The 26,367-nt window shown below is 42.7% G+C and overlaps 1 protein-coding gene across 1 annotated transcript in view; it reads left to right on the top strand.

Annotated features, from left to right (window-relative positions):
- GLIS3 (GLIS family zinc finger 3) overlaps window positions 1–26,367 on the top strand; it is a 591,510-nt gene that overhangs the window by 434,073 nt on the left and 131,070 nt on the right. The window contains exons 4-5 of the mRNA XM_006863746.1: window positions 7,938–8,099; window positions 17,801–17,911. Of these exons, the coding sequence (XP_006863808.1) occupies window positions 7,938–8,099; window positions 17,801–17,911 (273 nt within the window). The remainder of the gene's footprint in view (window positions 1–7,937; window positions 8,100–17,800; window positions 17,912–26,367) is intronic.

Raw genomic sequence — 26,367 nt, 5'->3', positions numbered from 1 at the left:
TCCAGGGCACCCAAGAACAACACCGCCAGATGCCTCATGAGGACTCCAGGCATTACAGAGTGCAACTGTGCTCCAGTCGGTTTTCAACAGATGATTTTTCAAAAATAGATCACTAAGACTTTCTTCTGCAGTGTTTCGGGGTGGACCCAAATCTCCAACCTTTTGGTTTGGAGCTGGAGTGTGAACCTGTTACACCCTGCAGGGACTCCAGCACCTGTTTAGGGGAATGCCGTAGGCTGTGTGAATGGAAATGACCCTGCCTTGTGCGTACCTGAGATGAAACGCATTGTTATCAAGGTGTAATCTGTTTTCGTCAGATTCTTTCAGCTCCTGACTTTTTCATCTGACTCATAGTGGCTCCCTGTGTCCAGAGCAGAACTTCAAGTCATAGGGTTTTCAGTTGACTGTGACCTTTTGAGAGCAAACCATCAGACTTCCCAGTCACCTCGATGATTTCAAACCACCAACCTTCAGATTAGTAGCTGAGCACTTAACCACTTGCACCACCAGGGACTCCCCCAGGGCTGTCTTTTCTTCTGCCCAAGGAAGCACACATGGAGAAAGATTGATGTCGTGTGGAAATCTCCCAGGAGCCTGGGAAGAGAAATGGGAGGAAATGAGGCTTTCCCCCCAAGTGTAGACAGAGAGTGTCTTTCCCCCAGCCGACTTCCTAAATTCAGACTTGCAGTCTCCTAAAAGGAGCTCTGGTAGCGTAGTGGTTACGAATCGGCCTGCGAACCGCAAGGTCAGCGGTTCGAAACTACCAGTCGCTCCTTGGGAGAAAGATGAGGCTTTCTGCTCCTGTGAAGATTTACAGCCTCTGAAACCCTGTACAGGGTCGCTGTGAGTCGGAATCGACTCCACGGCACATAACAACAACAACAACAACAACAACAACAACAACAAAAGGTGAGAAAAGAAATCTCTGGTTTGCACAGCCATCCACTTGTGGTAATTCTGTTATAGCAGCCACTGGACGCTAAGAGAGGCACACTCAATATTAGTTGAGGGTGGGGAGCATGCTACTGAGATGAAAACACCAACAACGTTGACAATCTGTGTGAGGAACTGGCTCCCCAAACATGCTTTCTCAGCTCATTTCCCGTGTCCCGTTTTTCCGCTTCTGCCTTCCTGTTGTTGTTGGTGGTGTTAAGTGCCATTGAGTCGGTTGCGACCCTGTACAGGGTTTCCGAGGGTGTAAATCTTTACGGGAGCAGAAAGCCTCATCTTTCTCCCATGGAGCGACTGGTAGTTTCGAACCGCTGACCTTAAGGTTCGCAGCCCGATTCATAACCACTACGCTATCAGAGTTCCTTCCTCTATAGGGTTTATATTTGAAGTCTGGTGTCTTAGTTCTCCAGTGGTGCTGCTTCAGAAATGTCACAGGCACAACAATGACTAGAGATCCGAATTCACAGGAAGGCTTTTCTCTCTGTGGGCTCACAGTGTAGGAGGGAGGGCCTTGCCTCCTTCAGCATCCGTGGGCCTGGGAGTCCCTGGAGAACTCACTGTGTCTAGGCATCAGTCTTCCCCTGGGTCTAGGAGGTTCCCAGCACAGGGACCCAGGGTCCCAAGGATGCACTCTGTGTTCAGTTTGCCCCTCCTTTCACCGCTATAAAGTCAAGGATGTCATACTTCCACAGCCCAGGGAGATTGCCCTAACTTCAGATCAGGGAGGTAATGGGTGAAAGGTGTTGCATCTCTCCCTTACAACTGCACAAGAGTTTTCTTCGGCCTCTGGCAGTTCTACCCCCACATCCATTGTTGTTGTTGTTGTTGTTGTTGGTACCTTGGAGCCAGCTCCAACTCTTAGTGATCCTATGCACAGCAGGACAAAATCTGAGAACTGGCTGGCTTATCATAGCAATTAGATCCTAAGGGGTCATTCCATACCTGCCAAGCCACTGAGAATTATAAGCCAACCAAATTGGTGCATCTTTTGGGGTGGCATAATTCTATTCACAACATCTTCATCACCCAAGCTTGGGGTGATCCACTTGGGGGTCAGTGGATCTGAATGCATGGTTCCACCTCCCCTCCTAGAGAAGATGACCACGTAGGATGCTGGTTAATTTCTGTGTTGGTGTGTGCCAATTTCTTGGCAGTGACTTGAGCACTCAGTTACAGTTTGGATCTTAAGTCCTTGAGTGTGCATTGAACTTTAGAAATCTCACCAGAAAGCACCTACCTGGCCAAGACTAGAAGACACTTCTCCTAATAAGCCATTACCTGGAGTCCATTCCGACTCAGAGCTAACCTGTAGGACAGAATGGGACTGCCCCATGGGGTTCCAAGGCAGCCATCTTTACCGAAGTAGACTGCCATAGCTTCCTCCTACATCCATCCTCCTGGTGGGTTCAAACCATTGATGTTTTGAATGGCATCTGAGTGCTTAACCACTGCACTACTAGTCCTCTTTAGGAAAGGTATGTTGTAGTGTGCTGCTGAGTGGGTTCCGGCTCATAGTGACCCGATAGGTCTGAGTAGAACTGCCACACAGGGTTTCCACAGCTTAGCAACAAAGGAAAAGCCATCCATTTGCCCAAACACCCAAACAAATTTAGTTGTGACGTAGTCCTGAACACTTTTTAGTTGTTGTTGCTGTTAAGTGCTGTCAAGTCGATTCCCAATCATTGTGACCCTGTATAGGTTTTCCAAGGAGCGGCTGATGGATTTGAACTGCCAACTTTGCAGTTACCCGTCCAGGGCTTAGCTCATAGCCACACACCAGAAGGCCCTCCTAAATGTTTACTATTTCATGGGAACTTATGCTTGGTAAAGTTGGAGGGTCAGTGAAAAAGAGGAAGACCCCAATGACATGGACTGATACAGTGGCAACAGCAGTGGGCTCAAGCGTGACAGCAGTTTTGAGGCCAATGAGGAACCGGGCAGCGTTTTGTTCTGCTGTGCATAGGGTCACTAAGAGTCGGAGCCGCCTCCAAGGTACCTAAGAGCAACAACAACAATGGATGTGGGGGTTGAACTACCAGAGGCAGAAGAAAACTCTTATGCTGAATTACAAAGTTAGTCCCTTCATGAGTGATGATTCCTTAGAAGAGAGTTTGCATTCAGGTTGCATCCAGATACTGTGAGAGACAGGAGCAACCTCACTATCGCCTTCCTGCAGGCACTTTGGTACGGCACACTCGGTCAGCTCTGGAGATGAGCTGGGTGTGGAGGTGAGCTGGCTGGTCCCTGGCCAGTTCATTGGTGCCCGATTGCTCTGGTTTGGGATTCATGGGTTCTTCAGGTGTATATATCTAACAATGCTGACGCTCTTAAGTGATGTTGAGTCGATTCTGACTCATAGTGACCCTGTATAGGGTTTCCAAGGAATGGCTGGTGGGTTTGAACCATCGACCTTGTGGTTTCGTGCTTATCCAACAACACCACAACAGAACTCCATATAGATCCTAAACTCCTGAGTACATGAAATGTCATGACCCTGCCTTCATTCAGCCCTTCCCTGGTGGCACGAATGTTCTCAGCTATTAGCCAAAAGGATGGTGGTTCAAATCTACTCAGAGATACCTGGAGATCTACTTCTGAAAAATCAATCGTTAAAAACCTTGTAGAGCACAGTTCTTCTCTGACACACATGGAGTTGCCATGAGTCCTAATCTACTTGGCAATTGATTTGTTTTTGCCATTATTCATACAACTCAGGGGTGTCAGGAACAGAGGGTCCTAGGACCATCAAGGGAGAAGAGCATGAGTGAAATGTGGGACCCTATCCAGAGAAGCAGCGACACCAGAGATGATGCCATGGAGAAATAGAGCAGCTGAGGACTCTAGACTCATGGAAAGAGAAATTCTGTGTGCTGGTGGCCAGGAGGCAGGCTTGCAGAATGTGCCCTTTGGTTGTTTAAATGATTATGTATTCCTGAGTGTTTTTGTGTACACCCCCCCAAAACAAACCCAACAACAACAAGAACAAAAAACTAACACCAGAGGGAATAGAAGCAAATACTGTTGATTGATGATGCACGGAGGAGATTGTAATCATGGCAATGAAACAATGAGTGTAAAATCGACGTTCTCCAATGTAAACTATCGCTCAATTCACAATAAAAACTTAAAAAACAAAACAAAAACAACTCAGTGGGATCAAAGTATCATTTTTCTGAAATTACTGTAAGCTGCCATTTCTAGTCTTCTGGAATTTTTTTTTTTTTAATTTATTGTTGTAGAAGAAATATCTGATGCCACTCATAGTTTACATTAACTTATGTCACTGAGTGGAACAATCAGTGGATTGGAATTTTAGACTGTCTTTGTAGGTTGTTAGTTTAGCCCACTCTGAAGCACCTTGGGAAAAAATGCCTGGTCACAGCCATGGAAACCTCATGGAGCACAGTTCTACTCTGGCACGTATGGGGATGCCTCATAGCACCTACAGAGAATCTTTGTTGTCATTTTTCAGCCTGTTCTTAAGTGTAATCGAGTGGGTTCTGACTCACAGCAACCCTGTATAGGGTTTCTGAGGAGCAGTGCATGTGGGTTTGAACCACTGACCTTACAGTGGTGTCGTGCTTATCCTATAGTGCCACACCCCTCAGATTTTCCCTCCATCCTTGTTCAAGATGTTTTGAAATGGATGTGACCCACTCTCGCTGACTTGCTTGGGATACAGCAAACTGCTTTGATTTTGAGTGTGGCTTCTATTAACATGTTGAAATGACAGTTGCAATTAGTTGATTTTTAACGGGACATTGTTCTGGACCTTTAACTGCGAAAAGCTTAGAAACAATCATCTGTCTCCAAGTTATCAGGATACACTTGATCAGGAGGACAGTTTGCATTAGTTCTGGGCCACATCAGGAGTTTTGTAGTCACTGCATGCTAAGTGGGGTCCCATGTCCCCCAGCACTGGCAGAAACCTCTTTCATGTATTCCCATGAATTTCTTTATTGCGTGCTGATGCACCAACAGGCAGCCTCCTCTGGGATCTCAATTTGGGTCATGGTGAAAGGGACAGGATCTAGAGTCTGTTTATGCACCCTTGGAGTGGACCCCAGAGGGGAATCTGCCCTACAAAGATGCCTTGCTTAGGACCTAGGCTCCAGGTTTGGCATGTCTAGAGCCAGCTGTTCGTTTCACACCTGAGTGTGCTCCGGCTCTAGGGTCCAAGTTAAATAAGCTGAACCCTGAAGTTTGTCACGAGTCATTTATGCACCGAGAACCAAAACACTGAGTCCTGTTGCCTATGAATTGGTGGTTGACAACGAGCCCCTTTCCTTGAAAATTTGAGAACCAGTTTAAGAACCAATTCCTTAACTCTGTTTCCCCTCCTGGCCCTCCTGCCAAGAGCAACGTAGCTGGATGTGCCTTCCGCTCTGCTGAAAACGTCGCTGGCTTCGTCAGCAATCATCTTCTGTTCAGTCTAAATTTATTTTTATGTGAAATTGAAATCAGGAAAACACCAAAATTATTTTAAGCAAAATATCAAAATTGAAATAAACCAACATATGTCTGTGAAACATGTATAACTCTCAATCAAAAATAAGTGCAACTTTCATAAATTTCTTAAAATACTCCAGCTGGCAAAATTTGGACGGCTTGAATAAATGGAGTTATGGTACCTTTGAGTGTTCATTCTGCTTAGTTCATTTTGTGTGTAAAGATGAAAATTCACACAGCCAACACCCGGTCAGCTGTGGATGAGCCTTTCAGTAGCATGCCCCTCCCCAGCTCCTGGAATAAGTGAAAGTCCCCAGTTTGAAGCTACTTCTGCTGACTGCGATTGAAAATCTTGAATTACCTCCTTCCATTATGTACTGCCCTCCGCCTGCTTGTACACATGCACCCACACTTCTAACAAATGAAGTTTCTTAATTGCTTTAAATATATTGTATTTGGTTTCTGATCTTTTTTTTTTTTTTCTGCTGTATTTCTACATTTCCCTGAACTCAAATGAGATTGAAAGTGGCTAAGTAACAAATCTTCTAGGACTTAGCACCAAAGAGACAGTTAAAAGGTAAATTCACATCTCACCCTGAGGCTTGATTCCCATGCTTTCTCAAACACATTTTTGAACTTAGATGGTTACTTCAAGGGTGGGTATTTCCATGATCTGTAAGACCAGACTCCTTGCCCACAAAAGACACTAAGTGAATATTACCGTCACTAAATACGATGAACAAATCAGTGAGGCGTTTCTTGAAACCTTCAGCTGTTCACTTTCAACTCTTCTGATCATGAATTGTTGTTGTTGTTAAGTGCCGTTGACTTAGTCCTGGCTCATAGCGACCCGTATGGACCCTGTATGGTTTCTGAAATGGCACCTCTTTCCAGGAGCAAAAAGCCTCGTCTATCTCCCATGGAAGGGTTAGTGGGCTCGAACCATGGATCTTGTGATTTGCAATTCAGTGCTTATTTCATGAAGTCAATGAGCTGCGTTCATGGATTAGATAACAGAGTATATCAGCAGTGGGTTTAGTTTGGGGGCGACAATGTATTCCAAACCTATTACCACACAGTCAATTCTGACTCATAGTGACCTAAAAGACAGAGTAGAACAGCCCCCTAGGCTTCTCAAGGTGGAAATCATTATGGAAGCTCACTGTTTGAACATTCTCCAGACGAGAGGCCAGTGGGTTAGAACAGCTGACCATTCTGTTAGCAGGCGAGTGCTTTAACTACTGTGTCACTGGGATTCTTAACTGGAAGACAGACAACTCATTTAGCACTAAACCATTTCCCAAATAAAGGAAGACTAAAAAACAACAACAGAATTGCTTGGGTTTTTTTTTTGTTTGTTTGTTTGTTTTTGTTTTTTTAATCTTACTTTATTTGGAAACTGGTTTACCACTAAACGAGTCAGTTGTCTGTCTTCCAGTTAAGAATTTCCCAGTGGTCAATGGTGTAGCAGTAAGGTGCTCAGGGGCCAACAGAATGGTCAGCCGTTTGAACCCTTTGGACTCTGGAGAAAGAGCAGACCGGTTGGCTTTGATAAAGATAGCAACCTTGGGAGCAGTTCTACTCTGTCTTCCAGGTTGCTGTGAGTCCAAGTGGACTTAATGGTGAAAGGGCAGGGTAAGTCTTCCCCCAAAACTAAACCCAATGCTGTCGAGTCTCCAGGTTTTTCTTCCAAGGTGCCTCTGGGTGAACTTGAACCCCCAACCTTTTGGCTAGTAGCCAAATATTTTAACTGTTTGCACCCTTGATTGTTTTTAAAAGCCTGTTGAAAGTTTTCTCTCATTAGACTTGGCACTTAAGATCACTTTTTGGGCTGTTAAAAACCCCTGAAAACACAGCTAAGGAAGTTTCTGACCAGCTAGCACACCTCTTTCTTCCTGTATCCTCAGACTTCCAATTCCGCTTTTCTCAACGTCACTCTGATTTTTCTTGTCTGTTTATTAGTTGTTAAAAATGTTCTTCCTTCCTGGTTCCTTCAATTTAGACCAATTTGGGAATGGAAAAGTGTGTTAATTTTTTAATAAATCTTTAAGACACGCATTACTGTGTTTTTATTAACGGATCCAGATGGCCCACAGTAGAGTCTCTCTGACACAAGCAATTACAGAAATCAGTTTGGGACCCAAATCTGGTATGAAAAGTAGCGTATCTAGTCAGTGGAGAAGCACTGTTCACACAAACATATGGTGAATTTTAGAAATAGTATTTGTTACTGTTTGGATCTCATTTTACTTTATTGTTTTGGGCCAAGTACAAACTAAGGAGGGAGTGCACTGGCTTTGAAGGATGAGCACAAGCTACAAGGTTGGTGGTTCAAACCCACCAGCCGTTCCTTGGGAGAAAGATGGGCTTTACAGCCTCAGAAGCCCTATACAGGGTTGCTATGAATCGGAATTGACTCTACAGCACATAATAACAATAACAAGCTAAGGACATTTTCTTTTTGTTCGTTTCCTTCCCTCCCAGACTTAAGAATTACAGGACTTCCTCAACAAACCAAATGTGTTTTCTCTTTGCAGTTTGAAGGTTGCAAGAAGGCCTTCTCCCGGCTTGAAAATCTCAAGATTCACTTGCGGAGCCACACGGGCGAGAAACCATATCTCTGCCAGCATCCCGGCTGCCAGAAGGCGTTCAGTAACTCCAGCGACCGCGCCAAACACCAGCGGACACACCTGGACACGGTGAGAATGCCAGGAGCTCGCCCTCTGGTGCCAGGAAGCGCCACAGTAGGACGCTGAAGGCATTTGCTTTCTGCTTTGCAGGTTACAGGGGACAAGGCCCAGGGCTGTGGCTGGCTGCCTGGCTTTTCTGTAACCACGTGCCATCCTCAGGATTGCAGCTATAATGATATACAGTCTTGGAAATCCTATGGGCCAGTTCTAGTCCATCCTGTAGGGTGGCTGTGAGTTGGAATCGACTCACGGGCAGTGGACTTCATTTTCGGTTTGGTATATAAAGCAGAGGCGCTATACATTTCTATACTTTTGTACATTTACATGGATTAACAGATCACAGACTGCAATAGTGAGCTCGAAGACAGCCAAGACTGTGAGGATGGAGTAGGACCCAGCAGTCTTCCAATTTGTCCCATAGAATCACTGTGCATCCGAACAGACTCAATAGCACCTAACAACAACTTGCATTTATAAGGGCTGTAACATGTTGAGGGTCATCAAACCGATTTTGTCTCCTAGAGACCCCATGTGACAGAGTAGAACTGTTCCTATAGGGTTTTCTGGAGGCCTGCTGTGGCACTGTGGATTAATGCGCTAGACTGCAAGGTTGGTTTGAACTGCAAGGTTAGCGATTCAAGCTCACCAACCGCTTCTTGGAAACCCTATACAAGGTCGTTATGGGTGAAACCAGCTCAACGGAACTTAATAACAACAACATAAAGCTTTCTGGAAGTCGTGGTGTGGCACTTTAGGATAAGTGCAGGACTGCAAGGTTGATTTGAACCACAAGGTTGACGGTTCAAGCTCCTTGGAGATCAGATACAGGGTTGCTGTGAGTCAGAACCGTGATGATAACATAGGGGTTTCTAGGTTGCCATCTTTACAGACTCTGATCACCGAGCCCTTCTCCTGTGGAACGTTGCTAGGTGGGTTTGAACCAAAAACCTTTCAGTTGACATTTAAGTGTTTAACCATAGGCATTACCAAGACTTCTGAGTTATAACATGGTGGTGATGGATATGTGCTATGGAGTTGGTTCTGACTCACAGTGACCCTGTACAGGGTTTCCGAGGTTGTAAATCTTTACAGGAGCAGAAAGCCTCATCTTTCTCCCACAAAACAGCTGGTAGTTTCGAACTGCTGACCCTGAGGTTAGCAGCCCAATTCGTAACCACTATGCTGCCAGAGCTCCTTGAGTTATAACATAGTAGATTTAATGCAGAGAATAACCACTAGGAATTGGGTGAACATTCACATGTTGTTGTTGTTATGTGTCATGGAGTCGGTTCCAACACATAACAACCCTGAACAGGGTTTCTAAGGCTGTAAATCTTTACGGGAGCAGAAAGCCTCATCTTTCTCCCATGGAACAGCTGGTAGTTTCGAACTGCTGACCTTGTGGTTCACAGCCCGATTCGTAACCACTACACTACCATAGACAGGCATTTTATAGTATTATTGCTTTAGTCTGTGGTGCATAGTGTCGGATATGAGCTGGAACCAACTTGACTGCTCCTAGCAACAGCAGCAATAAAATATAAAGATCTTTTTTTTTTTTTTTTTCTTACCCTGGTTCATTTCTTCTTGACTTGAGAACTTTGGGGCTGGCATAGTTTTTGAATCTGTTTTTTACTCTAGAGCCCACCTGGTATTTTCACTTTTATACCATGTAAAAAGCATCTGCAAATCCAGGGTTCAGTGTTCCACCTAAACGCACGAGAACAAGCGCTCTTCGTTTTTTCCTCTACTAAACCCCCTTCCTGCTGGACTGTTTTGCTCTTTTGTAAATGCCTTTTCTAGGTTTCTTTTATATTCTCCACGATGTTGATTATTTTTGTATTTCTCAGGAATCGGTCCTATTCCCTGCCAACAGGATAGATAGGCTATCTACAGTTTCACTCCACTTAACAAAGCCAACAGGATAAATGTATTATACACATCTCAGATCTCATAGCCCATGTTCTTGCAAATAATGTATTCATGACAATAGTTTTGCATTGTTAACATTCTGATGTCTATTACTAAATTACACCAGAGCTGGAATTTTGAAAAGACACCATTATTTCTACATACCTTCTCATACACATTAAACATTCTTCTGATATTGTAGTTGACATATTTATTACATTTTATATGAGTCACATGAGGAACACTGGTGGTACAGAGGTTATGTGCTCAGCTACTAATGGAAAGGTTGGTGATTCAGATCTACGCACAAGTACCTCTGAAGAGAGACCTGGAGATCAGCTTCTGGAAAGATGACCTTCTGGGGCAATTCTACCCTGCCATAGGGTCGCTATGAGTCAGAATCGAGTCAATGATAATGGGCTTTTTATTAGTCATATTGATAGAAGTAATTTTAGTGTTATGTCACAGCACCTTGGTAAACAGAATGAGCCCATAAATGTGCTGGTTTGTACAAAGCTGCCTGCTAAGCGGCTGAGCTCCAGTTGGAGCCGTGTGAGGTACTGCTCAGACGCAACTGAATAAAGTAATGATAGGACCAATGGAATTTTCAGCGAATACGTTTGGTGACTGAGCAGGATTTTTAAAAGGGAGAAATTACAGAAAGAAAAGGAGCAGATGATGTTTTGTTTTGTTATGTCTAAACGGCCTGGGTAGAATCCAATCAATTTTCCAATTTGTCATTTATCTTTCTCAGGGAAAGTGAGACTTCATGAAGTAAGATTGTCTTCAGAATTTGTTTCTGTTATACCTAGTTATCTGTGCTTTGAAAGGACTATGGACACAATGACTGTTTGGATTCTGCAATAGTCTTCTTAGCTTGCCTCTCATTTTAGTTAATTGTTTTTGAATTAAAAAAAAAATTATCTGTTTTTCAAACTTTTGAGAGAATTTCCCTAAGATAATATTTTTATGATTCAGTGTAATGTAATGACTTTAAAAGCTCAGCTATTTTAATTTATTTTTAATGAAAATCTCTCCATCATTTCTTTAGGAAGATCCAAACCTCTTGTTTAATTGTTTTATGGAATTTAACAAACTACTAAACTCGGTGAGAATCACATAGAAATTCAATATGTTAAAAAGCAAACTGTTCTTGTTTGAAGAATTTAAAACTTAAAATTAAGTGTGCATTCCCTTTCATTGACTATCTCTGAGTGGCACAAAGTGTTGTGAGCTTCGCTATCTATTGCGAGGTTGGCGGTTCAAATCCACCCAGAGGAACCTCAGAAGAAAGACCTGGTTGTCTGTTTCAGAAAAGTCACAGCCTTGAAAATCTGATGAAATTCACTTCTGCGTTGCACACATGGAATCAACCATGAGTCAGAAACTACAAGAGAGCAGCTTGTTTGGTCTTGGATTTGGTTCCCTTTCATTAAGCATTCTTGTCCTGGTGTGGTGCTGTGTGTTATTGTGTGGGAACTGCAAAGTCAGTTTGAACCACAAGGTCAATGGTTCAAGTTCACCACCCGCTCCTTGCAAACACTATACAGAGTTGCTATGGGTCCAGAACAGACTCGACAACACTTAACAACAACAACAGCACACTAATGTTAAGGAGCTCTGGTAGCATAGTGGTTACAAATCAGTCTGCTAACCTCAAAGTCAACAGTTTGAAACTACCAGCTGTTCTGTGAGAGAAAGATGAGGCTTTCTGCTCCTGTAAAGATTTACAGCCTTGGAAACCCTGTACAGGGTCACTGTGAGTCAGGACCACCACTACCACCATGCTAATATTATCTGAATTTTGAATAAATTAAACTAAACTTTCTTAAATTAAAATGAATTGGATTCTCTGTACTCATAAGAAAATCGTTTTCCCATAAGGACTTTTAGTTGTTGCTGTTACGTGCCAGTCAGTCGGTTCCTAACCATAGCAACCTTATGCACAACAGAACAAAACACTGCCCGATCCTGTGTCCTCCCCACAACCGTTGTCACGCTTGAGCCCATTGCTGCTCCTGCTGTGTCTGTCTGTCTCACTGGGGGTCTTCCTCTTTTTCACTGACCCTCCACTTTATCTAGCATGATGTTTTTCTTTAGGAATTTGTCACTCCTAATACCTGTCCTAAGTATGAGAGACAAAAGCTCATCATTCTGGTTTCTAAGGGGCATTCTGGTTGAACTTCTTCCAACATAGAATCATTTGTTCTCCTAGAAGTCCGTGGTATTTTTAATATTCTTGTCCAACACCATAACTCAAATCCATCAATTTTTTTATGGTCTTCTTTATTCACTGTCCAACTTTCACATGCATATCGGACTATTGCAAATACCAGAGCTTGGGGCAGGCACACCTTAGTCCTTGAACTCTGACATCTTTGCTCTTTGAACACTTTAAAGCAGTCTTGTGTAGCCGATTTGCCTAATGTAAATTTGATTTCTTCATTTCATTTGATTTTTTGACTGCTGCTTCCATGAGTGTTGATAATGGATCCAAGTAAAATGCAATCTTTGACAACTTCAGCCTGTTTTCTGTTTAACCTGATGCGATTTATTGCAGCTGGGGAGCAATTTTCTTTTCTTTACATTGAGCTGCAATCCATACCGAAGGCTTTGGCATTTGATCTTCAATAGTAAATATTTCAATCCTGCTTCCCTTTCAGCAAGTGAAATTGCATCATCTGCATATCACTGGTTGTTAATGATTCTTCTTCCAATTTTGATGCCATGTTCTTCTTCATATAATCCAACTTCTCATAACATTTGCTCAGCATACAGATTGAATATGTATGGTGAAAGAATGCAATCCTGTTGTACACCTTTCCTGATGTTAAACCAATTATCCCCTTGTTCTTTCAAACAACTGCCTCTTGATCTTTGTACAATTAAATGTTCTGGAATACACTGCAGTGTTGTTCATAGCTTGTCATGAGCCACAGTTGAAAGATTTTGCATATTCAATAAAGCACAAATAAACACCTTTCTGGTATTCTCTGCTTCCCGTCAAGATCCATCTGACATCAGCAATGATATTCCATGTTCCATATCCTCATCTGAATCTGGCTTGATCCTCTTGCAGTTTCTTGTTGATGTACTGTTGCAACTGTTTTTTGAATTACCTTCAACAAAATTTTACATAATAGCCTTGTCTTAATAACATTGTCTTAACATAATCTTAATTACATAAACTTAATAACATTGTCCGATGATTTCCAGATTCCATTGGGTCACCACTCTTTTTAGAATAGACACAAATATGGGTCTCTTCCAATCAATTGGCCAGGTAGCTACTTTTTTTTTTAGCAATGATGAATGAGTTCCTCCAGTGCTGCTTCATTGTTTTGTTGTGTTTTTTGTTTTTTTTTTTTTTATTTCAATTTGTTTTCCATCAATTCCCAGAGATTTGTTCTTTGTCAGTGCCTTCAGTGCACCTTGAACTTCTTCCTTCAGTACCACTGACTCTTGATCACACGACACCTCTTAAATGGTTTTGGTACAGTGATTCTGTGTATTCCTTCCACCTTCTTTTGATGCTTTCTGTATCATTCAATATTTTGCCCATAGAATCCTTCAGTATTGTGAGTTGAGGCTTGAAATTCTTCTTCAGTTTTTTCAGCTTGAGAAATGCTGAATGTGTTCTTCCCTTTTGATTTTCTAATTCCAGATCTTTGCACATTTCATTATAATACTTGACTTTGTGTTCTTGAGCTGCCCTTTAAAAATCTCTGTTCAACTCTTTTACTTCCTTATGTCTTTAGCAACTTTGCACTGGAGAGCAAATTTTAGTCTCTTTTGACATCCATTTTGGTCTTTTTCTTCTTTGTCTTCTTAATGACATTTTTTTTTTTCTTGCTTTCTTCCTTTATGGTATTCTTAATGTCATCCCACGACTCTTCTGGTTTTCAGTCTTTAGTGTTTAATGCCTCAGATCTATTCTTGAGATGATCTCTAAATTCAGGTGGTGTATGTTCAAGGTCATATGTTGGCTCTTGCGGACTTGTTTTGATTTTCTTCAGCTTCAGACTAAACTTACATACAATTCATGGTCTGTTCCACAGTCTGTCCCTGGCCTTGTTTTGGCTGAAGATATGGAGCTTTTCAACCATCTCTTTCCACAGATGTAGCCAGTTTGATTTCTGTGTATGCCATCTGGTGAGGTCCACGCATATGATTGCCTTTTATACTGTTTTTAAAAAGTGCTTGTGATAAAGAATTCATTAGTCTTGCAGAATTCTATCATGCGATATCCAGCATCATTTCAATCACCAAGGCCATATCTTCCAACTGATGATCCTTCCTCTTTATTCCCAACCTTTATGTTCCAATCACTAATAAGATATAAATACATCTTGATTGCAAGCGTGATTAATTTCAGACTGAAAAAGTTGGTAGAATTCTTCTATTTCATCACTGGCTTTAGTGGTTGGTGCATATATTTGAATAATAGTGGTATTAACTGGTCTTTCTTGTACGTGTATAGATATTATCCTCTCACAGACAACATTGTACTTAATGATAGATCTTGAAATGTTCTTTTAATGATGAATGTGATACTATTCCTCTTCAGTTTGTCATTCCCAGCATAGAAACCATATGCTTATCAGATTCAAAATGGCCAATACCAGTCCACTTCAGTTCACTAATGCCTAGGATATTGATCTTCATGAGTTCCATTTCATTTTTGACAACTTCTAATTTTTCTTGATTCATACTTCATACATTCCATGTCCTAATTCTGAATGGACAATTTGTGGCTGTTTCTCCTCATTTTAAACTGTGCTCCATCAGCAAATGGCAGTCCTGAAAACTCTTCTCCATTCAGTCATCATGGTCAACTCTACTTTGAGGAGGCAGCTCTTCCCCAGTCATATTCTGAGTGCCTTCCAACCTGAGGGGCTCATCTTCTGGCACTGTATCTGACAGTATTCTGGTGCTCTTCATCATGTTTCAATATTCAATATTCTGGTGCTATCAGGCAGTGTTTTGGACTGTTTTGGTGTTATCTGACTGCTACTCATAAGGTTTTTCAGGAGCTAAACATTCGGAAGTAGTCCGCCTCTCCTTCTTCCTGCTCTAGCCTTGTCTGGAACCTCAGCTGAAATCTGTCCACAATGGGTGACTCTCCTGGTCTTTAAAATACTGGTGGCATAACTTTCAGTATCAAAGCAACCAGCAAACTACCACAGTATGACAAACTGATTCACTTGTGGTGACTGATCATAAAGATCACTGAGTTCATAATCCTAGATCTGAAAATGTTTTATTAATTCATTGATCGATTAGCATCTTCAGAACATAACAGGGGAAATAATTTAAGAGTAATAGAAAATAATGAAAAGTATGGCTTGTTGGAAAATGAGTGTCATGCAAAGACTAGTTCATTTGAAATAAAGGAACACTGGTGGCACAGTGGTTGAGTGCTCAGAAACTAACAAAAGATGAGTGGTTCAGACCCACCACCTGCTATGTGGGACAAAGATGAAACATTCTGCTACTATGATGATTAGTCTTAGAAAACCCAGTGAGCGATTCTAGCCTGACCTATAGGGTTACCATGCATGGGAATCAAGTTGAAATTAAATGATCAGTAGATGAATGCTCCCCGTACCATCTGCTGACATTGCTGTGTTGGCAGACATGTCCCAAGTGTCTGGCAGTGAGGGACAAGTGGACAGCAGTGAGGTAGATGACTTGAGACCATCTCAAAATAAAATAGAAATCATGCCACTGTTAGCTGCTGTGGAGCCGGCCCCTGTCTCTTGGCAACCCCATTTGCAGCAGGATCTGAATGGCTGATTATTCAGAAGTAGATTGCCAGACATTTCTTCCTAGTCTCTTTTAGTCTGCAAGCTCTGCTAAAACTTGTTCAGCAGTATAACAACACGCAAACCTCCACTGATCTGTGGGTGGTGCCTTCACAGGTGGTACATTGACCAGGAATCGGTCCCAGGTCTCCTCTGTGGAAGGGGAGAATTCAGCCACAGAACCACCACTGCCCCTTATAAATAGTATTACCCATTTCTTTCCTTTCCAGCTTGCATGATAATGGTCTGGTCGTGGTTGTGGTGATGGCTGTAATGTTTTAATACTCACAAAGGCTTTTTTTTTTTTTTTTTTTAATATATACATCGTCTCCCCTGCTCAAAGCCTGAGGTCATGTGACAGTCAGTACAGATGCTGCTCCTTAAACCAAGGACGGAGTATAGAATGCTAGTTCAAGAAAGCCCTAGAAACTCAAAAAAAGATTCCCAGGTGACACATTTGTGCTTGCCCAATAAAATACATTGACTTTTAGTCCCACACTGCTCAACCTTAGTAAAACCTGTGAGATACTGACAGCTTGGCTCATCTGTTCATGGTAACACAGTCCCCAGCATGTCGTGGAAGTATCCGAGCTGTGGAATGACTCAATCAGTTGATCCTCCAATAAGCGAACCAGTTACTAAGCACTTGCTGTCCAGTCAGTTCCAACTCATGATGACCCCATTTGTATCAGAGGAGAACTGGTCCATACGGTTTTTGATTTTCAGATGCTGCTCACCAGGCCTTTCTTACGGGTTTCCTCTGGGTGGACACTAACCGCCAATTTTTTTATTAGTAGTTGGACTATTTAATTATTTTCACAAAACAGCTAACCTGTACTGTGTGGTGTTGTTATTGCCCCTCTTCCCTCAGTTCATTGAATAAACCAATTTATTTTATTTCATAACTGAAGAGCCATAGTCTCCAATCCTTACTGTGAATCTTGTCCTGACTGTAGGTGCTGAAATTTGACTGGCCATGTGGTACTCTCATTAATTCAATGCTAACTATTAAGAGCCAAATACTGTTGTTGTTAAGTTGAGTCTTTTCTAACTCATAGAGAGAGAGCCTGTACAGGGTTTCTGAGGAGTAGCTGCTGGGTTTGAACCACGAACCTTGTGTTTGCAGTCCAGTGCTTGTCCTACAGCACCAAACCAGGACTCCTTTTAAGCCGGTTGTTGTTGTTATTTGTTGTTGTTGTTAAGTGCAGTCTAGTCTTTTCTGGCTCACAGTGACTCTGTACAGGGTTTCTGAGGAGCAGCTGGTGGGTCTGAATTTCCAACCTTGTGGTTCATAGTCCCATGTGCTGATCCTGCCGTGCCACACCAGAAGTGTCTAGATTCAGACTCAGTCCTCACACCTGCAGGGCCATGGGGAATTGGAGCAACCCAAACGTATGTCATCCTCTTACTTGACCACGGCTTGATCCAAATAACCGCAGCTTAGCACTAAATCTCCTCTCCAGCTCAATGCTACTACTGTTTCTTGTCTGTTGTTCCAAACCTACTGTCTCATTTTAAACTTACTATTCCCTCTTCATTCTCTCTCTCTCTCTTTGAATCAGGTTTCTTCTGAAATACTTCCAGTCTTTTCTGGATTTTTCTACAGCTTCTTTACCTGAACCCTTAAAGAATATGTGCTTTCTAGTCTCTGACAGAACCAAAGATTGTTCTCAGGGGACATGCTGTAAGTATGACTGCAGATGCTTACTAATAATTTCCACCTTAAAAAAAAAAAAATACCACAGTGGTTAGCCTGTAGTTTTAAAACCCCTTGAAGATAGGTCATCTTGTTTCCTGAAAGTTGAGCGCCCTCTTTGCTGCAACGCAAAGCTATTGGACTTTCTAATGAAAATGCATGAGTATTATACAGATTTTTCCATTCATCAGTTGGTAACAGTACCTGCTCTGAAGTCAGTAATCTTTGTTGGAGACAACACTTTGCTGGTTACCTTTATGATTTAACCATAGCTGTGTCTCTCTTTCTTTCTTATTTAGAAACCTTATGCTTGTCAAATTCCAGGATGCACCAAACGCTACACAGACCCGAGTTCCCTCAGGAAGCATGTGAAGGCCCACTCTTCCAAAGATCAACAAGCAAGGAAAAAGGTAAATTTAAAGGAAGAGTCTCCAGCCAGGGAAAACATGTTGGTATGACTCTAATACTGCCAGGAGATACTGCTGGACCCCGAGAATTTTTAGTTTTTTCAAGATGAAACATGCTTTCGATGGCTTGAGGAGGGATGTTTCCATGAACCAAACCTCAAGGCTCTGGTATGCATTGTCATTGTTGTTAAGTACCATTGAGTCAGTTCCGACCCATAATGACCCTGTGTAGGGTATCCGAGGAGCGGCTGGTGAGTTTGCTGCCTGGTGCTTATCCTTCAGCGCCATACCAGGACTCCAGGTCTGTATTATAGCTAGACAGGAATCTTTGGGGATGACTTCTCTGCTGGAAATCAGAGAAAACTAGTGAAAAAGCCACCCACACTACAAAGCAACACATTACAAAAGTCCAGTATACAGAGCTAAAGAACGTTGAATTGGAGTAAACAACAACTAAAAAACAAAACAAAGCTATTCTCAACATCAGTGCTTTTTCTTAACATAACAATCGACTACAATGATTTTGTTGTGAAGTGCCGTCCTGTCCAGTTGGATCTCACTCATAGTGACCCTGTATGGGGTTTCCGAGGCTGTAAATCTTTACGGGAGCAGAAAGCCTCATCTTTCTCCTGTGGAACAGCTGGTAGTTTTGAACTGCTGACCTTAAGGTTCGCAGCCCGATTCGTAACCACTATGCTGGTAATAGAGTCTTATTTTTCTCCCATGGAGTGACTGGTGGGCTTGAACCACCAACCTTGTGGTTTACAGTCCAGTGCTTGTCCTACAGAGCTACCATGCTCTCCACAGTGATTATAGTGCTGAAGAAAAAGGAAGAAGAACACTTAAATGAGTAAATGCGGCACATTCCTCATTTTAACCTTAAAAAACACGCACATTGCTTGTAGGTGGTGGTGATGGGTAGTTGCCTTCCAGTTGGCTTTGGTTCATGGGGGCTGATTGTACAACATAAAGAATCTTGCCTGGTCTGAGTCAGCTTCCTGATTGTTGGTATGTTTGAGTCCTTGTGACTTCCATTGAGTAGTACCTTCTAACTAGGGACTCATTTTCCAGCACTATAGCCGACAGTATTCTCGTAATAGGTACTGGGTATGGAAATTCGAAAAAGGAATTGATCTTAAAATCTCTTTGACATCAGTAAGGGATTAATGCATCTTAAGAAGTTCATAAAAATCATCATATCCTAGATGTGGAAGAAATGTTAAAGTTTAACCAGTAGACCAAGTTGATTGTTGCTCTCTTAGCCTCTCTTATACGTTCTCCATCCAGTGGTTGGCCATGCTGTGGTTGAACTGCTCTTGTGATGGGGAGCTCCTGACCTTTCAAGACATTTGGTAATAATTCTGATTTTGAATTTTGGGGACCAACAAGTATCTTTGGCCATGACAGAGAGCAAATTGAGTTGGCATTGGCTCTTGAAGTGCTTCGTTTCTTCTGAGATGGGTTCCTGACTCATTTAAAGGTTCTTCTTCAGAAATTCAAAGGTTGCTTGTTTTAAGTAATTGAAAATTCTGACTAGTATTTCAAGTCACTGTAAGTTCTCCTTGGGAATATTGCATTCCTTCATGACTTACAGGGATGTGTAGCTTAGAGGTTATGAATCGGGCTGTGAACCTCAAGGTCAGCAGTTCAAAACTACCAGCTGTTCCATGGGAGAAAGATGAGACTTTCTGCTTCCATAAAGATTTACAGCCTTGGAAATCCTGTACAGGGTCAGTATGAGTCAGAACCGACTCCATGGCACATAACAACAACAACAACAACACATTCATGTGGGGAAATGGTCTCTCTATTATTTTAGTTTTTCTTTCCTGGGAGATGTTAGCATAGTACTCACCAATGCATGGAAAGAATGGAACCTCTTCCCTGTGAGGTAGAAAAATGCCTGGTTAGAAGGGTTCTAGAGCTAGTCCTAACTGTGTACACCTGTTCTTTTGTGTAAGTCAGTTGTTAGAATTGCTTTTGTACTTTCCCTCTCTCTCTCAAAATAGAGTGAAATCTCTTTATGTCTGATGGGTGTGGTCATTTGGCATGGATTGGATCTGCTCTTCTCTGTTGGAAGAGCTGAGGAACAGTTAAGTGGATTAACAGTGTCAATCGAGTTGTAAGGTGGACACTTAGTGTTCTGACAGTACTATTCCATCATTGCATGGGTGCTGGTGGTATTTGCATTTGAGTCACTTCCCCCTCTGGAAGACCTTATGTATACCAGAAGGAGACATGGTCCTGTCCCGTATGGTCTTTAAGACCCTTGTTCTGTTTGAGCACATTGTAGTGGTGATGGTGTCCGTCCCTGTCATGGACAGCTTCCTTTGTTTGCACTGACCCTGTACTTTACCAAGCACATTGTCCTCTGAACTTTACTGATTACGTGTGCAAGTAAGTGAGTCAAACACAGTCTCGCTCTCCTAGTTTCTAAGGAACAGTCTCCTTGCACTTGTGGCAGACTTGCAAATTTCAGGCCCTGGCTCAGTGTTTTTCATCCTGATTTCCATATATCTCATGAACTTGAAATAACAAAATGTATGTGTTAAAAATGAGGTCCTCCTAGATGAGTCTTACCTCAAATTGCCCCAAATGTGTAAGGTTTTACTCTAATAGAAAATCTATCATGAGACTGAAGACCACTTGTGTAGAGGGTAACAATTTTTGTGGCCCCATATGTAGATAAATAAGCAGTAATAGAATCTTAAATTTAAAGTGAATGTACAATAGGCGTAGACCAGTGAGCGGGAGTATTTTCAGGAATTGTTAATGCTCTGCCTCTAGATAAAGGAAGAGTATTTTTGATTGTGTGAAGGATTCTTGAAGTGTAATTGATCAAAGAAACACTGGCCTTGAGATGACAAAATAGAATTTTATAGACAATTGGCAGACAACCTTCAAGAGGTAATCTAGACAGCGAAGGGGGCTAGGCTTTGGAAGAGCAGTAATTATAATAAAATGTCAAATACTACAGTAACCTGACTTGCTTTTGTCTTACCTAACATGAGGTCTCATCTCTCAAGTGACTTAAGCTTGGGATGTTCACATGGTTTCCTGCAAATGTGACTCGCTGTCCATACTCAGTGACAAGCAGCTGGGTTTGTTTGCTTTCTGAATTTTCACCTGCTTTTGGTTTGAAGATGTAAGCAATCCTTTGTGTATCTGGAATGGACTCCTTTGTGGAAATTCAAAGCATGCAAGTTGTTCTGTCTCACAACAGCAGCAAGAAAAGGAAATGTCATTCCATTCCCAGGAGGAGCTATGCTCATAAACCCCAAATCAGTCAATTCACATTGTCAAGTCTACAGACATACCGACATGGGATAGTTGCATGGTGCAGTTGTTACTAGACCTTAGAGAAATTCTAATTGCGAACTCACATCAGACTATGGTATTTGAAATATTTCCTGGCAGCTAGAATGAAAACACACACACACACACACACACACACACACACACGGAAGAAACAATAAACCTTTTAAGACAGAATTAAGATTATTTACGACTTTAATTAAAAGTTGAAAACTGGCATCGTTTCAAAAAGACCTTTACAAAAAAACGTGAATTCATCACAAATAACCATAAAAATTCCGAGGTGATAAAGGCACAGCCGAGAAATGGTCCCAGCCCTGGGTAATTGTTCTGTTGAAAAGAATGAAACCCTTTTCTGTCATACCCTGCTAGTCATGGGTTCATTTAATATGCCCTGCCTGCCTGCTTGCCTCTAATCCTCTTCTTAACCTCCCCCTGGACACCAAATGACATTATTTTGGTCTTAACATGGCTAGCTTTATGAGGCCCTGCTCTGAAACTGGAGCTAGGGACAAGGCATCCTAAGCCGTAGGAGAACCATGCATCATGCATAACACTGACTACTCTGATCACACACATCTTGTCTTTACCACACCTATTGGATTCCATGAAAATCAAGAAAGCCTAAACAGCTTTTATTTTAAGTTAAATCAATTCTGACTCCTAGGAACCCTATAGGACACAGAAGAACTGCTCCATAGGGTTTCCTAGGCTGTAAATCTCCACCACAGCATATCACCGGGTTTTTTTTTTTTTTTTTTTCTTTCCCCCTCTGAGCAGCTGGTGGATTTGAACTGCCAAGCTTTTAGTTAGCAGCCCAACACATAGCTCACTGTGCCACTTGGGCCACCCTCAGCCCCACCCCCACCCCAAATCAACAAGAACCTGAAATGTCAGGGAAATATTCAAGCTCTGAGACGAAAAGGTGTGGGGGAACCAACCAACTCTTCTGCAAAAGAATTGGGATAATTTGACTCATTGAATGCAGAGCAAACCTCTCTCTTTGCATAATGCGAGCACACCCACACAATCCAGCAGTTACTGTACAGGCTTCTTTCGTTGGATGCTCCTAGCAGCAGCAGGTCTGCAGCATGTATCGTAGAGGGCCTCACAGATCATGTGAGGTGCACACACATCTGCCCTCCCCCCCACTTCCAGTCTCCACAAAGAACACAATTTTCACCTATACAGCCAAAGGTAGACACTGACCTCCAGTTCGGGCTGAGAATGAGTGTGTGAAGTAGAAGACAAAGGCAATCCGCTGCTAGAAATTTTCCTCAAGGCTGTGAGCTTTTATCAGAGATTTTTCTTTTTTTTTTCTTTACATTTTCACCTTGGCAGCACCGGAAGCTGGGAGTTTTCCTTCAACTCTGTCTATCCTGCTAGTAAATGGACTTTTTATTGTCCCCCCAAAAAGAATGAATGCAAAGAATGTTGCACCAAAAGCTGGAGGTCACACCAATCTTCCATCTGTTTCATGCTTCCACCAACACTCCAGACGTGGGACGAGAGGAGTTCAATGTGTGTTGAACATTGAATTTTAATTTGTCAAGGCGGACGGCTTTCACGTTTGCCAACTCAATGCAGGCTGTTGAGAAGCAAGTATCACATTTGCAATGTGTGTGTGAACAACCACAAGCACTTATGTTTTCTGGCTGCCTGGCTTCCGCAAGAGCAGTGTATGGCATGCCACTTGTTCTATGTGTAGAGCTGGTGGTTCTTTGGGGTCTATTCAGAACATCCTCAAGACTATAAACAATATCACTGAGGACCATATAAGTTTGCAGAGACCCAGGTTCCATTCCTAATCCAAGCACCTCAGGCCCAGCTACCATCCCTATCAGTGGAAACCTGACCGGTTGCTCTAATGTTGGCTAGGTATTAGCGGAGCTTCCAGACTAAAATAAACTAGGAACAAAGGTCTGGTGATCTGCTTCTAATGCTATTTACTATCATGAGCTCCCTGGCAGATGAAATGCTTGAGTGGGTACCCAATCACCAGCCTTCCTAGGTTTTTACAGCACCCCTCATTTTTCCCTGGGGAATACATGAGTGATGGAATGACAGTCCGAGGTACACATCCCAAACACATCATCTCACCATGAGCTACCTCCATCCTTTCCCCTCACATTTAAGAACCCATACTAGACTATGTAGCACCCCCCTGTAATGGAATAGAACATCTCCAGGAGCTCTGGAAACGTAGTGGCTAAGAATCAGGTAGTGGTTACAAACCACAAGGTCAGCAGTTGAAACTACCAGTTGCTCCGTGGGAGAAAAATAAGGCTTTCTGCTCCCGTAAAGATTTACAGCCTGGGAAACCCTGTTCAGGGTCTCTGTGAGTCGGTTCCAACTCCACGGCACATCACCAACACCACCATCGGGTTTCCCAAACTGCCCCCTTTATGGGAGCAATGTGCTCCTAGATGGGTTTGAACCACGGACTTTTTTTCTTTGCCATCAAGCACTTAATCATTGCTCCACCAGGGACTCGACGGCACCTAACAATCTTGGACTAAAAGTCTGTGGGTGATGCTGCTGTTGTCGGAGAGGTGTTGAAACAGCTCTGCTTTTTTTCGTTTTCTGAAAGTCAGTCCCTTTATAAACATAAACTCAACAACCGTTGGCGACAGATGATTTGCATCACACCTCAGCACAGTGGTGATGAGACAGACTTGGATTATTACCTGAAGATAACTGAGTCCTTTGTTGAGAGCAAGTCATTTCAAGGAAGGCTATGAGTGGCACTTATGCAAGCCTGATTTTTGGCTAAAAACAGTGATGCTAATTAATAATGAAATTTCTGTGAAAAGCTTACATTTAACCCCTTGCTGATAGCACGAATTTGGGGTTGGAACCAGTTGGCTGGAAGTGTCTATTTTAAGCTGGCCCAGCATGGGACCAGCTGTGCATTCAGAGGCTATTGCATGGTTGATAGGCCCTGTTAGAACCGAGCTGAGAACACACGTGTCGGGGGCAGGTTGTCAAAGACAGCAAACGGTTCTTTTCCTTTCTGGACAGATCAGAAGCACTCTCTAGGGATGGTGCACATAGCTGAGCACTGAACTACAGTTGGAAAGGCTGGCAATTTAAGCTTGCCCAGAGGTGCTCAGGAAGAAAGTCCTGGTGATCTGCTTCTAAATGGTCACCACTGTGAAAACTATGTAGAAAGCAGTTCTACTTTACACACTTGGGGTGACCAGCAGTTGGAACCAGCTGAACACCAAGTAGCACCAACAGCCACATCTGTTAGCATCTGCCAGATGTTGGTTCTGACAGCATTACTTCCCACTGTGTGAACAAGTGAACACATTCCACAGGTTATTACTTGATCCACGTCTCTTTGCAGGCATGTGTGTTTGGGAAGCACTGAGATTTAGTATAAATGTAAAATGAGATTAGTAGTCTCCTTGCTTCAAGAACCAGTTGCCATCGAGCAGCCTCATGGAGACCCCAGGTACATCACAGTAGCACCTTAGGGAGCTGAGTTTCAGAGGCACACCATCAGGTCTTTATTCCTCACTTTATTTCTGTCCCCTTGTTCCCACAATCCTTCATTAGAACAAAAAGAGAAGGGTGTTTGGGCCTGCTCAGGCTCGCTAGATAAGGACCGGGGAGCCTGTGACAGGCATTTTAATGAGTGGTTTGAGCTGTTCCCTCCCTAATGGAAACTCTCCCCAGATAATGGGTTTTTTGATTGATTGACTGACAGACAGAACCTCCTAAGCCTGTCCTTCCCTTTCTCTTACTCAGTTTTGTGACATGTGGATGAGAATGCTTTGGGAATGGAAGTACCTAGCTCAGACACTCTCTCCCGAAGCAGAGAGCAGATTGTAGACTCTCATCCCACAGCCCTCCCCATCTCTTCTCTGGCTTCTCCACTTTCAAAGGACAAACTTCTTCCCTTCCATGACTCCTCTCTCAACTCAGTCTCTCTCGTCTTTCCTTTCCGCTACCATTGAGTTTTGTTTTGTTTTTTAATCTGCCCCTTGAACCTCATGCTCCCATTTGTTTGTGTCTTGACTCTCTGAAGATGTATTTTCAGGGTGATTTCACACAAGGACTTGGGCCAGCCTGGTGTGAAAATGTGAATCTATGCTCTGGAGAACAGAATGTCAAGGATACAGAATCTTCTGTTTCAAACAATTCAACCTTAATTTAGACATTTAGGAGGCCTGGTGGCACAAGTTTAAGCATTCAGTTGCTCCCTGGAAGGTTGGAAACTTGAACCTACTCAGTGGTCTTCAGAATGGCGGCCATGTCTTGCAGAAGTGTTTGGGTTGGACGCCGAGACATCTGGGCTTCTTTTAAGCAGTGCCATTAATTGCTTTGTGATTTCGCTTAGGTGATCGTCCCTTGGTGGTTGTTTTTTGTTTTTGTCTTTTTCCATTTTCCTGTCTTGTCAGTTATTGAAAGACAATCATGGGGCCCCAAAGGTGGGAGGTGAGCTAATTCCGTAGAAAAGCACTGTAAGGCCCCATGCCTCCATCCATGGCCTTCTCGTGTGGCTGACAGCAGGTGCCTCTGGGAATTCTGCCTTGCCTTCAGCTAGTCTTTCTGGGGAGTATGGGGAATCAGATGGCAATGCAGAAAAGGAGATGAAGCTGCAGCCCAAATCAGGAGAAGGAAAGTCACACTTGAACCTGTGCTATTTGATCTGCTCAGGGGCTATAAACTTGAGACCCGTGGAACACAGAGACATCCCCAGAGGGAGGGACTTTAGGAAGACAATGAACTTCCAGAAATCATATGTCAGATGTATGTCTCCCCCTGGGGAGAGGCTCTGGAAAGTTTCCTGACTCTCTAAAATGAAGACCAGCTGAATCGAAAGCTTCCTAATGATAACCTCATCTGACTGTACTTACAGTTCCCAAAAAGACTTGGTCCAACTAAGAAGAATCTATGTCCTGGAGAGCAGAATGTCAAGGATACAGAATCTTCAATTTCAACCTTAACTTGACGTTTAGGAGGCCTAAGCCTCTCCGGAAGGGTATCAGGAGCCTGTGCTCATTCCACAGGTTTCTCAGAGAAACTTGGTTTCTCTTCTAAAACCTTTCAATGGATTTTAGAATGATCTTTATGTAAAATCAGCTGATTGTCGATGCTGATCATATGTAAGAAAAAAACCTTCATAACAACGCCTC

The sequence above is a fragment of the Chrysochloris asiatica genome, unplaced genomic scaffold (assembly GCF_000296735.1).
Source record: "Chrysochloris asiatica unplaced genomic scaffold, ChrAsi1.0 scaffold00056, whole genome shotgun sequence".
NCBI lineage: Eukaryota > Metazoa > Chordata > Mammalia > Afrosoricida > Chrysochloridae > Chrysochloris > Chrysochloris asiatica.
Note: the sequence above shows the minus strand (reverse complement) of the source record. Positions and strands in the feature narration are given on the sequence as shown.